The 13,370-nt window shown below is 38.4% G+C and overlaps 1 protein-coding gene across 1 annotated transcript in view; it reads left to right on the top strand.

The window, feature by feature from the left end:
- ADAMTS19 (ADAM metallopeptidase with thrombospondin type 1 motif 19) overlaps positions 1 to 13,370 on the top strand; it is a 229,737-nt gene that overhangs the window by 453 nt on the left and 215,914 nt on the right. The window contains exon 2 of the mRNA XM_029941162.1: positions 5 to 385. Coding sequence (XP_029797022.1) covers positions 5 to 385 — 381 coding nt within the window. The remainder of the gene's footprint in view (positions 1 to 4; positions 386 to 13,370) is intronic.

Consider the following 13,370-nt stretch of genomic DNA (forward strand, 5'->3'; position numbering starts at 1 on the left):
CGAGGAGTTCGAATCGCAGGAGCTGCCGCGGGGATCCGGCGGGGCTGCCGCCCTGTCCCCGGGCGCCCCGGCCTCGTGGCAGCCGCCGCCCCCACGGCCTCCCCCGTCTCCTCCCCCGGCTCAGGAAGCCGAGCCGGACGGCGACGAGGTACTGCTGCGGATCCCGGCCTTCTCCCGGGACCTGTACCTGCTGCTCCGGAGAGACGGCCGCTTCCTGGCGCCGCGCTTCGCGGTGGAGCAGCGGCCGAGTCCCGGCCCCGTCCCGACGTTGGCAGCCGCCGCCCGGCGCCCTCCGGCGCCGCCCGACGCCTCCTGTTTCTACACCGGGGCGGTGCTGCAGCACCCCGGCTCGCTGGCCTCGTTCAGCACCTGTGGAGGTGGCCTGGTAAGCGCTCTTCCTCCCCCAGCTCTCCACTGTCCCGCCACTCCTCCCTCTCCCCTCTGAGACCGGGCTGCTTTGCAGGCACCCTGACCGTCACCCTAGTCTGTACCGCGCAGGAGTCCATCCCGTCTACCTCCCGCTGAGCATCACCTGGGCAGTCAGTGAATCTGAAGGCTAATTGGATGGATTAACAGCCTCTCCTTCTATACGGTTTTACGTTTCTTCCGAGCACTGTATCAGATTGCCTCGGGGTAGCTCTTCGTGCTGGTTTTGCTTTCTGTTTTCTAAAATAAGTCCACCACGTGGCTTCTTTTAGGAGTTTGGAAGACAACCAATCTGCTCACTGCGGAATCTCCTCCATGTTTGCCCCTCCCAGCCCTCCCCGAGTTCTGCATTTATTACCTCGTGTGTGTGTGTGTGTGTGTGTGTGTGTGTGTGTGTGTGTCCGTGTGTGTCCTACTTCAAAGTTGTCAGAACACAGTAATCTTCTAGGGAATTATATTCTGACAGCTGTCTAGAATTTAAACACATGCACAGTCACACTGGACACCTGTTCAGTGTTCTGTGAGGGACAGGAGTTGAGAAGAAGTAACTGAAAGATTGGGCGCCGCAGACTCATTGATGACCATAGAACCCGTCAGTATGCGGAGGGTCATGATTCTGTGGTTTAAGTTACCGTTTGTGAGGTTTGCATTTCCAATCCACAGAAGAAAGTATACGTAACATAAAATTTACCATTTTGACCACTGGTAGATATGCAGTTCAGAGGCATTAAGTACATCCACCTTATTATGGGGGCATCATCATTGTGGCCTTTATTTACTGGTTTAAGGCAAAACCCGCAAGATACTGAAAACACTGATGTGATTTGTGGCTTCATTTTGCCTTCTCTAGTGAGCCATTGATGAAATCCACAAGGACTTGTCTGAAAGCAACCTGCTCATTGGTAGAAAAATCCAGTAATAATGGAGAGCAGAAAATATCAGTGCAATCAAAGCCACCCAAAGCCATGAAATGGAAAAAGATGGTTAAAAATTGAGACAAAATGAAACTGGAAATTTTTACCTATGCCCTCCTAAGGCCTCCGAGTCAAATGATGTAAATTGCTGGACAGGGCTATATTTTACCACATGCTCATAATGATGAATATTCAAATATGGACATTTTTGGCCATGAGTGGAAAAAGTTGGCATGGAAAAATTACACGCAAAGCTTTTAAAAATGTTTTTTGTGGAACTGATGTTTGAACACTTCACTAGGGGAAACATTCTGTGGGGATTTCATTGTCCACCAGTTTTTGGCCAGAGATTAAATAATTACATATAGAAAGTTCCTGGTGTGGTAGAAGCAATAGGGGATAAAGCATTTCACTGTGTTGAAATGTGGGCCTTTGGTCAGATTTTCCAAGTGAGTTATGCCTTCTCTCCATACTTAAGGGAGCAAAGCTAAAATTATGAGTAGGTTTTTCATAGTCTGAATAGGAGTTTGACATACCTCCCTGTTTATCATGTAGGACTTTTGCTCACTTTTCCTATTAGCCACATATGTATATGTTCTGAACTGGGAAGTCTTTGTTATTGAGGAAATCTGACGTTGCCAGCAATACAGTATAGCAGTCAGAATTCTGAGTAAAAAGTTAGGCAGATAGCCAACAAGAGTAGGTTTGTTCCTCCACACCCTACCAGGCCAGCTCTATTTCCCTTAGGAAGGTGAATTAGAAAAGGGAGCATAATCTGTTATCTGAGTCTGACATTCGCTTGTACTCTGGCAATTGACAAGTTTACTTCTCTGGGTTTCAGTTTTCATTAATGAAATTAGAGGATTGAATGATTTAATTAAAAACCAGAGGACAGAGTTAAAATTCTATTCGATGTTAAATGTTTCCTACGTCCTACTTTAGGGGCTTACAGGTTAGGAGAAAGGCGTCCTGCACAAGTGGTTACGGCACAGGTATCCTTGGGACAGTGACATAATGAATCCAATCTTATGCCTGAGGTAAAATCCAGTTTGGGGAGTTGGAGAAGGCGGCCCAAAGCAGACAGAATTTAACTGAGTTTTGAAGTATCAGGAGGTATTCCCCAGTCAGTACAGGGCTGAAGAGTGTTTGGGTAGAAGGGTGAGGCTGAAGATTTAGGTGCCCACTTACCAAGGGAATGAAAACAAGAATCTCCTGTGATTAGGCCGGTAGGTAAAATAAAGGGAAATGATCCTAAAATGTCTGCTGAGATCAGACTTCAAAAGCCTTATCTCCTGGAGTATGGGCTTTTTCTAACTTGATTATCAAAGGGCTATCTATGTACTTGATCTTCTGTATTTCCAGAATTCTGTGATCCTGTAATTCTAATGTGGGGAGTCACAATGACTTTTTACGGGGGTAAATTATTTATAAATGCAACTGCTTTTCCTTTGCAACAGTTTTTTTTTTCCTTCTATGTAAAAGCTTTCTGATAGTTAGTTGCTTAGAAAAGAGGAGATAACTAAGTCTACTCCCCCCTCCCCCCACCAGCAGCTAGTTTTGCCTTCTGGTGCCTGAACTCAATGCCTTTTGGATTACTGCATATTTGAAAAGATCCCCAAAGCCTCTATCAAAGGAAATGGATCATCAGCTATCCAATACTGGCAAGTGTAAACATTTATAAGGTTGGCCAATTCATTCTCCAGGTATCAGTCTAACTTGTGCTGTGAAAGGAAAAGTGCTAGACTAGATATTTGGGGTATATCGCTAAATGATGCCTCTTCAAAGTACTTAATCTTTCGGGATCTTGTTTTTCTTATTTATAAAAAGTACAAATTGTATTTGTATGTCTAGCAACTGTTGTATGAAGTGTCCTTACTGTTTCTGTTTCCCTTTATTAGTCTCTAATATTGAGCAATAATCTTATTTGAGCCATATTAGACCCGGTACACCCATAAATATCATAATACCAAGCAATTAAACATTTCTTGAGCAAGTCCTCTGAGCAAGGCATTGTGCAGATTCAGAGAGTACAGAAAGAAGATGAAGCAGCCTTGATCTGTTTCAAGGAGCCCGGAGCCTGGCTTGTCAGTCACAAATGGCAACATAATAGCTCGAGATGGGTACAAACGGAGGTATGCCCCTGGTGCTGTGATGGTACTGTGTTTCCTTTTCTTCCCATATCCACAACATTATAAGGTACCTGGTTTTGAGTAGGCACTCCGTCAATATCACTGAATAAAATGCAGCATATGCTTTACTACGTTTTAAATAACAATCTCTAAAAATTAAAATACAAAAGAGCAACAAATTAATTTTTATGAAAGAGTGCAACAGTTATGTTGGCTTGAAATTAACACATTAGTTGTTGTTGTTGTTGTTGTTTTTTAAACAAGCACACCTAAGTAGGGTAAGGTAGATCAGGACATGACTTGCCTATGGTTCCCTTTAAATAGACTATGGAAATGATTATCACTAATATTGGGTTTATTCTTCCAGGATGAGAAAGAGTAACTACTAAAACTTTATGCACTTAATTTTTGAGTTTTATACAGTAATTGTTTTTATTAGTTCTTTATACAGAATCTGCACCCTGTGTAAATTCAAAAAAAATTTTTTTTGGCAGTTTATTCCTTTTTTGGAATCACACAGTATCTGATGCCTCAGCAAGTTTTGAACAGTTAAATATTTTAGGGTACTCATTTTGGCCAAGGCACTTTATTGGATACCAGTACTAAGGCAGTAGGGGAGGGTGTCAGGGGAGAGTCGGAGGAAGGCTTGAACACTAGGGAAACTGGGAAGAAGAAATGGAATTGACATCCAAATGAAAAAAGTGGAGATTGCAGATTACCCTCACACATCTGTCTTCTTTGTTCAAGCCAAATCCTAGGAAAGACAGAAAAGATCTTCTAAATAAATCTAAAGCATTATTATAAAAAAAAAAATGCCATTGTACGTGCTGACTATCTCCTGGAAGACTGATGATAGTTTGAAGTGGATTAATGGAACACACAGAGACATTAGGAAACAGCTGTGAATGGTGGGGGTTTGCACAGAATTGTAGGAACGCTGGCAGCAGAAGTGGCTTTGAATTTTTTTATGTCCAGTTATGACAGTCCATGGAGGCCAAATGTGTGTGCCTACACAAGGTCAGAGAGAGTTAAGGCCTCCTGGGCATGTTGGTGACACCAGAGGACACAGCGTCTCCTCTTCAAAAGATGATCTGTTGGCTCCCTACACCCAGCAGAAGGTCCCACCTCTTTTGCCAAATAACTGAAGGACTCACCACAGGTAGGTGAATAGGGACACCAAAAAGATATGAGCTGATACCCCAGAATATCACACTTCTAAGAAAAAGAATCCAATAAAGGAGAGTCCTCAACTCTGGCTAGTTAATATATGAAGCAACAAAACTTATAGAATAGCTAAGGTCCTTTAATGGAAGTATAAGAATGGATATGTATATTCATGGAAAAAATAAATTTAAAAAATACAACATCTATTGGGAAAAATGATTAGATACAATGGATCTAAAAATAAGTGGTTATTAAAATTAAAAACTCCATTAGTGAATTGACAAGTAAATTTCTAACCTAGAAAACCAAGCCTAGAAATTATGCCAGAACATAATATAAACGTTCAAACAAATGGGTCCACAATATGAAAGAAGTTATGAGACATGTATCATGGGTCTAGCGGCTTCAAATTTAATAGCACTTAACTTAAAAATAAGTGAAACAGTGGGATTTTTTTTGTATATGAATGTACTATAATTTATTTCACCACTGTCTTTTTGTTTCCAATTTTTCATTTTTATAAATAACTCCATGAGAAACACCCTTATACAGCAAACTTTGAGCACATACCTGATTCTCTTACTTCCACCCATTTAAGGGATAGAATTTCTTTAAATGCATGACATCTCCCCTAAACATTTGATTCTAATTTAAATCCCCAATATATATATATATATATATTTATCAGCCAAGCTTTGGATGTGAGGCCAGATACTCCTTCAAAGGAAGGTCAGAGAACTGGTATTCTAGGTGAGCCTTACTCAGCATTCATACAAATCAATTTCCAATGTAGGTTTCTATATTTGGAAGAAAAACTAAAGACACATTCAACCTAATTTTTCTGTAGAATCCTGGACTTCTAAAAATTTCAAATCTTTTACAGTTGTTTCATCCCAAATAAAATTAGAGTGGTTTTCTTTTAGCAACTTAACCTTTTGCAAGTTTTTCCAGAATTTTCATGGAAGCAAAGACGCCTTTGCATTCATATGTTGCTGTTAAATATTTAGTGTTTGGTTAGATTACATGATTACAAAGTGTACCTATGTGTGTTCAAACAGATGCAGCTGATTCTGGGTAAACACCCAGGCTGATTGGTGGAAATAATTGCATGTAGCAAGACAAGGGAGGAATCTCCTAGCTTTGCACATTCTGCATGTGGCATGCCTCAGTGATCATATTTTCTAGATGGCGTGTAGAGTGTTATTTAATTCAATGATTCGAGTTGATTTGCTGATGTAACCAATAATAGGTAGATGTTAACAGAGGGTTTTTTTTTCTCTTTTGTATCATAATCACATTTCAGTGATACAGGAAGACGCAAACCTTCAGAAAGAAGGATGAATCACCAAGCTCGAAGAGGCATAAGTAGAGACCCATGCCTAGACACGTTGTGGGAGAATATTAGAAAGTCAGATAAAGAGAAAACTCTACAAGCTTAATAAAGGAATGATGATTTCTAATGGAATGAGTGTCAGATGGACTCTAGAGGATAGTGAGTTGATTGGTTCAGAGTTCTGAGGAAACGTGATTTTGAATCCTGCACTCGGCCAAACTACCATTTGACTTTTTTTTTTTCAAGTTCTTATTTAAATTCCAGGTAGTTAACGGCCAGTGTATTATTAGTTTCAGGTGTAGAATGTAGTGATTCATCACTTACATACAACACCTGGTGCTCATCACAAGTGCCTCCTTAATTCCCATCACCTTTTTCACCCATCCCCCCACCTTCACCTCCCCTCTGGTAACCATCAGTTTGTTCTCTATAATTAAGAGCCAAACTACCATTCAAACCTGAAGGCAAAATCTAATCATTTTCAAAATGATAAGGATTCAAACTTTACCAAACAGAACCTCCAAAAAGGTGTGCAATGAAGTCTTCTTCCAACACCTTTTCTCCATTTTTTTTTTCTCTATTCCTTCCTAGATGTAGGTCGTGTTATTAGTTTCTACTCTGTGATCTAGAAGCACTTGATGCATGAGCCACTAAATATGTATAGATCAGTTTATAGCTTTTAAGTCTACATTATTTATACATATAGACATGCATGCACATGAGATTGTCACATGAGTCCACAGAGAGATTCCTCTTTCTTTTTTGGATAGTTTCTTTTTATCTGATTGCATGTATGTTCTGTAACCTATTTAATCAGTTTGGTGTTGATGTACATTTGATTGACTCTAATACTTTCCTATTATGAACAGTGCTAAATAAGTAGGACTGTGTAGATATGCCATTTTGCTTATATAATGTAAATCTTTGTCAAAGGGCATGTATATTGGTAATTTGGGGTGATACTGCCCGATTGTACCCCACACAGGTGGTACTACTTGATATTCTCAGACCAGCCGAGTATGAGAGTATGTATTTCCTCTGTGCTTTTGCCAGTATGGGTGTTATTTTTTTATTTTTATTAAAAAATTTTTTTATGTTTGTATTTATTATTGAGACAGAAAGGTCAGAGCCTGAGTGGGGGAGGGACAGAAAGAGAGGAAGAGACAGAATTCAAAGCAGGCTCCAGGCTCTGGGCTGTCAGCACAGAGCCCGATGTGAGGCTCAAACCCACAAACCATGAGATCATGACCTGAGCTGAAGTTGGCCGCTTAACCGACTGAACCACCCAGGTGCCCCAGTATGGGTGTTATTAAAGATATTGATGTTTGTAAAATCTAATAGGTAGAAAAAATGTTATCTCAGTATAGACCTAATTGATAATTTTTTAGTGGTTTTGGTGAGGCTGAGCATTTATTTATATTTTAATTATTTTCCTGTAAATGTACTGTTCATATCTTCTACTAACTTTTTAAAAGTTTAATTGATTTATTTTGAGAGAGAGAGAGAGAGAGAGAGCACCTGAGTGGAGAAAGAGCAGAGAATCCCAAGTAGGCTCCACACTGTCAGCATAGAGCTGGATGAGGGGCTTGAACTCACAAACCAGGTTCATGACCTGAGACAAAACCAAGAGTTGGGCACTTAACCGACTGGGCCACTTAGGCATCGCTTCTATTCATTTTTCTATTAGATTTTTAGTCTTTTTCATTTCTAACTCCAGAACTCCTTTTGTGTTAGTTTTACTTTAAAAAGACAAATGTTAATAACAAAATAATACATGCTAAGTATAGAAAGCTTAGAAAGTATATAAAATATATCAACTGTAAACTTACTATCCATTGATAGTTACTTTTTAGTGTATAGTAAAAATAAATATCAAGTATATATTCACAATTATTTTCAAATTTATTGGTAAGCTAGTAAAAGAAGTTTTCTCAAACATCATTTCTGGCTCATTAGATTGACACAAATTATGCAAACTAATAATATCCAAGGGCCATGCTTGGAGGACACCTTATATTATACATTATAGGAGAACTAGTTGTTAGAGCCTTTTGTATTATATGTACTTAAATTTTAAATGTGCTTACCCTTCTTTTCAGGAATATTCATACTTGTGCAGAAGATTTACATATAAGCCTAGTCATTGGAGTGTTGTTTTTAAGAACAGAACATTATAAGTATTCATCATTAGTGGGTTAGTTACATCTATATGTGGCGCTGAATTCCCAGAGACCAAAAAGAGAAAAGAAATAACTCCATTCTTTTAACATATTTACAGTCTTTAAGGAGCTGTTTCTTTGCCTCAACTTCTTGTCTTCCCTCTGTCCATTACAGTTCTCAGATTTAGGAAGTGTTCAGTGTGTCTTTGTTAACTTTTTAAGGCATTCTGTGGTTTCCGGTTCAAAATTCACAATGGCATGGGTGATCATGGTTCTGTCAACAGTGGCACATGAGGGAAGTTTCTGTGTGTAGAGTGTGCAGGTACTCCATTCTTATTTAAGGAAACGATACAGTGAATTCAAATTTAAAAAATCTAATAATCATCACACTGATGGATTGACATTGTAATAAATTCTTTAGTCATATATTAATGTATATCTTAATATTTGGAGAGAATTCAGGCATGGACCAATTTTATGAGAAGCCATTTTTCTTAATGATATTTGCTTATTGAATATTATGTATTTCTTTGAAATTTATTAGCTGACTCATAATATGACACACTTTTTTAAATTCACGAAATTCTTTATAGGAGCCTTTAAATATTTTTTATGCAACCCTAAATCAGCACATTTTTATTGAGGTCGAGCGCAGTTGAGTGTTTTTGTTTAACTGCAGTTACATTTTTACGCCAGATGGTTTTATGGGTTTCTGTTTACCCAGTAAAGATAACGAGAGAAGTTCAGGTAGCTGATAGATGGGAAGTACCTTAAGTTAGGAAAGTGATTTTGACCTACTTTGAGTCAGTGGGACAAGCCAGTAGTCCCTCTTGGATTATGATTTGGGGGGTTTCCTAAAAGGAAATTTTAAGATTCCCTTAGCTAAGCGAGGACCGTAACTTGCTTCAGAGTGCATTTAGGGTGCAGCCATAGTGAGCACATCATCTTGTCTCCATCTCATCTTTATTCTCGTGCCAAGCCCTAGACTGAGAGAAGTGAGAAAATGGGAACTAAGCCATTTTAATGCTACCCAGATATTTGTGCAGAATTATTGTGTGACGGTGTTGAGAGGGCCCTTGGGAGTTAGTTTTGTACTTGACTTTTCCAACAAGAGAAACTCCATTTCATTTCATAATTAATGTGCATATATCTGCAATAAATTATTAACTGTTTAGGCTTTCATTCAGATGAGCAGGGAATGGAACTGATGAGCCCAGGCCACTTTTGGCATTTTTTCACATCTCCTGCTTTCCTGTTGCTTTCCATTAAAAAAAAAAAAAAAAAAGATCTCAGCATTTGTTTTTTTCTTCACAAGCGCATAAAGATGTTTTGCCCCAGGTTTGTTCTTTCTTTCTTTCTTTTTCTTTCCTTCCTTCCTTCCTTCTTTCCTTCCTTCTTTCCTTCCTTCCTTCCTTCCTTCCTTCCTTCCTTCCTTCCTTTCCTCTTCTGCCTGGCTTCATTTAAAATACACTATAAAATAAAATAAAATAAAATAAAAATAAAACGCATGACCACTTTTTGCAGTGAGCCTACATTGCTGGCTCTTGGCTCATGCTAGTCAGTGCTCTTTTTCTTAAAGTCTGGTGTGCAGATAGCTTTGTAAACAAGATGGTAGTGGATTGAGATTGAGGGAGTTGGGAGTTCTCCATTTAAATCAGAATCCCAGACTGGGCCTCAAACTCGAGAAATGCATTTAAGAAGAATCCAAGGTAATTCTTGTGCAAGCTAGTATTTGAGGGCAGCCACTCAAATTTTAAGTGATTTTCAAAACCCCAACACTGACAATCTTTAGTGAATACATTTACATCCACCAAACTTTACACCCTAGGTGTCTTGAATGAATTTTAATACTCATTCACGTATTAGTACTTGAATTCAAGTATTTAGTATTCAAGTATTTTAGTACTCATTGTAGCTCCTGTAGTGAACCTGGATACCTTCTGTCTTTCCCTTTAACATCCGCCTAGGAACCCGCTCAGATGCCATTGAGCTGGAAGAGACTTTATGGATTTCAAATGGTTATTCAACAAGCTATAAGTATGAACCAGTTGGGAGCTGGTACAGTGGGACCTTTATGCCAGTGTGAAAGTTACCTTCCTCTTTAGGTGGAAAAGTATACAGAACCTGAAATTTGCTTCCCATTCCAGAATTTAGAAGTCAACAAAGCTAAATTACTACAAACCGTCATCAGCAGTTGTCTGGGAAATCTAGCAAGAGGCTTACCCCACATGTTTTTACAACACTTACTGTAATGAAATAACGTTTATCAGCCATGAAGGAAGAAACATTTCTTCATACTGAAAGGGGCCTACCTTGCCAGCAAGTTTAGATGTGGGTAAGTGAAGGCTGAGGCGCATTTTAGAGGAATGTTAGAAAACCATTGAGAACATTATAAACTTTTTTTTAAAGAGGTTATCTACACTGGAATGGCCGTGCAGTGTGGTCAGGGTAAGAGGACCTTGGAGATGTCTAAGAATGAAAGTGTAAGCTATCTCAAATGGCAGAAGTAAAATAACCAGTCTTATCTGCTCGTTCACATTCTATATGACTTTGGATGTCAAGAGTCCTGTAAAACTCCTTAGAATTAACAGTCCGAACACATTAACCTGCTAAGAGGAATGGCCACCCAGATAATTCTATCCTCTAATCTGATAGGTTCAAATAGTGTATTTTCATTATTACTTGGCTTCAAATGTATGTAAGTAAAATGTGATAGGTACACGTTCATGATACAAGTAGACAAGCAGGTCACTTACTGACCGAGGAACTTACATGTATAATTAGCATAGGGTCTTCGTGTTGTTTTCTAACTCTGGCTGTGCACTTGCAGATAGAATAAATAGCATTTCAAAATTTTATAACAGGAAAATAGAAAGTTTAAGCCATTTATTATGGAACCAACAATTATGCATAAATATAACTAACAAAGTATAATGTCTGAGTGATTCACCTTGGAGATATTTGTCTGTTAATAAATTGAATTTAATGTCCTCTTTCTTTCTACTAACATGGATAATTCTTGTGTCTCTGTAGATCTCCAGTTAGAATTTTGTCAGTTCAAAATAGGTGGTTCTAATTAGTAATGTTTTAAAAAATATTGAATTGGTATATTTTTTAAAATATTTATTTACTCTGAGAGAGAGCACATGCATGCACATGCATTCGAGAAGAGACAGAGGGAGAGAGGGGGAGGGAGAGAGAGAATCCCAAGCAGGCTTCGTGCTGTTAGTGCAGATTCTGACGAGGGTCTCCATCCCATGAATCTGTGAGATCATCACCTGAGCCAAAATTAGGAGCAGGGCGCTTAACCAACTGAACTATCCAGTTGCCTCCAGTCAGCATCTAGGTTGAAAATTCCTATGTAAAACTTTTTCTAAGTAGAATCGAATTGTTTCTCATTAGTAAGATAGATTCATGAACATGCCAAGCTGATTCTTCTAGGGTAAATCTTTATTTAAAATGTAACAAAGTACATTGTGAATGCTTTTTTCCTATTATCTTTTTTCTGGCGTAATTTATATACTCTAAAACTCACCCAAATGTACACTGGAGTGACTTTAAGTGTATTCACAGAATTGTGTAGCCATCACTGCTGTCCTCTTCTAGAACATTTCTATCACCCCTTTCACTCGTACCTGTTTGCAGTCACTCTCTTCCTACCCCCAGTTCCCAGGGAGCCACTGATCTCCTTTCTGACTCAATAGATTGCCGTTACATTTCACATACAGGAAAACATAAAATTTGGCCCCTGTGTCTAATTCTTAAACTTTGTGTAATGTTTCTGAAGTTCGTCTGTGTGGTAGCATGTGTCAGTAGTCCATTTTTAATGGAATCTGGTGGAACCAGGCAAGTTCTTTTACAGAGTACCGCATCAGTTTGCATTCCCCTCAGCAGCGTGCCAGGGTCCCAGCTTCGCCACGCCCCCACAGCACTTGTTATTGTCTCAGTGGTATCTCGTTGTGGTCTTGATTTGCACTTCTCCGGTGCTGATGTTGAGTATCTTTTCATGTGCCATCCCATAGCCACTCATAAATCATCTTTGGTGAAATGTTTAATCTGATCTTTTGCATATTTTAAATGAGATTTTTAAAACTTCTTTCTAGTATTCACTTTTAAAAGTTCTTTATATACTTGGGTATAAAGGTATAAATCTTTTGTCAGACATATGATTTGCTAATGGTTTCTTACCACCTGTATGTTTCTGTTCAGTTTCTTACTGGTGTCTTCTAAAGCTAATTTTTAAAAATTTTGGGAGAAATCCAGTTTATCATTTTTTCTTTATCAAACATACTTTTGCTATTGTGCCTCATATTTCCGTGTCTAACTTACAGTTGCATAGACCTTCTCCCATTGCTTGCTTGGGTTTTCTTCCATACTTTTGTTTTTCATATTCAGGTTTGTGAGTTATTTTGAGTTAGGTTTTGTATATGGTGTGAGGTCAGGGGTTCAAATTAATCTCTTTGCATGTATGTATCCAATTTTCTCTCAACACCATTTACTGGAAAGATTATTCTTTTCTTATGAAATGCCCTAGGACTTTTGTCAAATGTCAACCATAAATGCAAGTTTACTTTTGAATTATTAATACTGTTTGTTATGGATATATTTATCCTTATATTTGTCTACCTATCTATCAATCAGTATGTTTATCCTTATATGTCACTACCATACAGTCTTGATTTTTGTAGCTTTATAATATGTTTTGAATTTGGGAACTTCCAAGTTTGATTTTTTTTTAAAAAGTGTTTTGGCGATTCTCTATCCTTTGCATTTCTATACAAACTTTAACATCTGTTGGGTCTTTGATAGGAATTATGTTTAAAGATCGATTTGGGGAGCATTTCCATCTTAAATGACACAAAAGCTTTCTTGCTATCTGGAAATTATTATTATTAGAATGATCATTAGGGAAGGTTTTTGAAAACCGCATTGACTGATAAACAGAATTAGCTACATTGCCCATATTATAGTGCACATCACTTAAATTTAATAAGGATTTATGGGAGCAAGGAAAGGCACTCATTTGGAGTTATACAAGTAAGATATACATAATAGGAGATGATACAGTTCGTGTCTTTCCACGACTGAGATGTGAATGTAGGTATTGTACTCCAGGACTGCTTCATATATTCCACTGCTGTGAAAAAGACAAAAGTTGCTAGGTTCAGGGTTCAAATAAACAAATAAATTCAAAGAAACTTACAAAATCTAAACTATCCTTTTCAGGAAGTAGATTTCAGTCATC

The sequence above is a fragment of the Suricata suricatta genome, chromosome 6, assembly GCF_006229205.1.
Source record: "Suricata suricatta isolate VVHF042 chromosome 6, meerkat_22Aug2017_6uvM2_HiC, whole genome shotgun sequence".
Classification (NCBI taxonomy): domain Eukaryota; kingdom Metazoa; phylum Chordata; class Mammalia; order Carnivora; family Herpestidae; genus Suricata; species Suricata suricatta.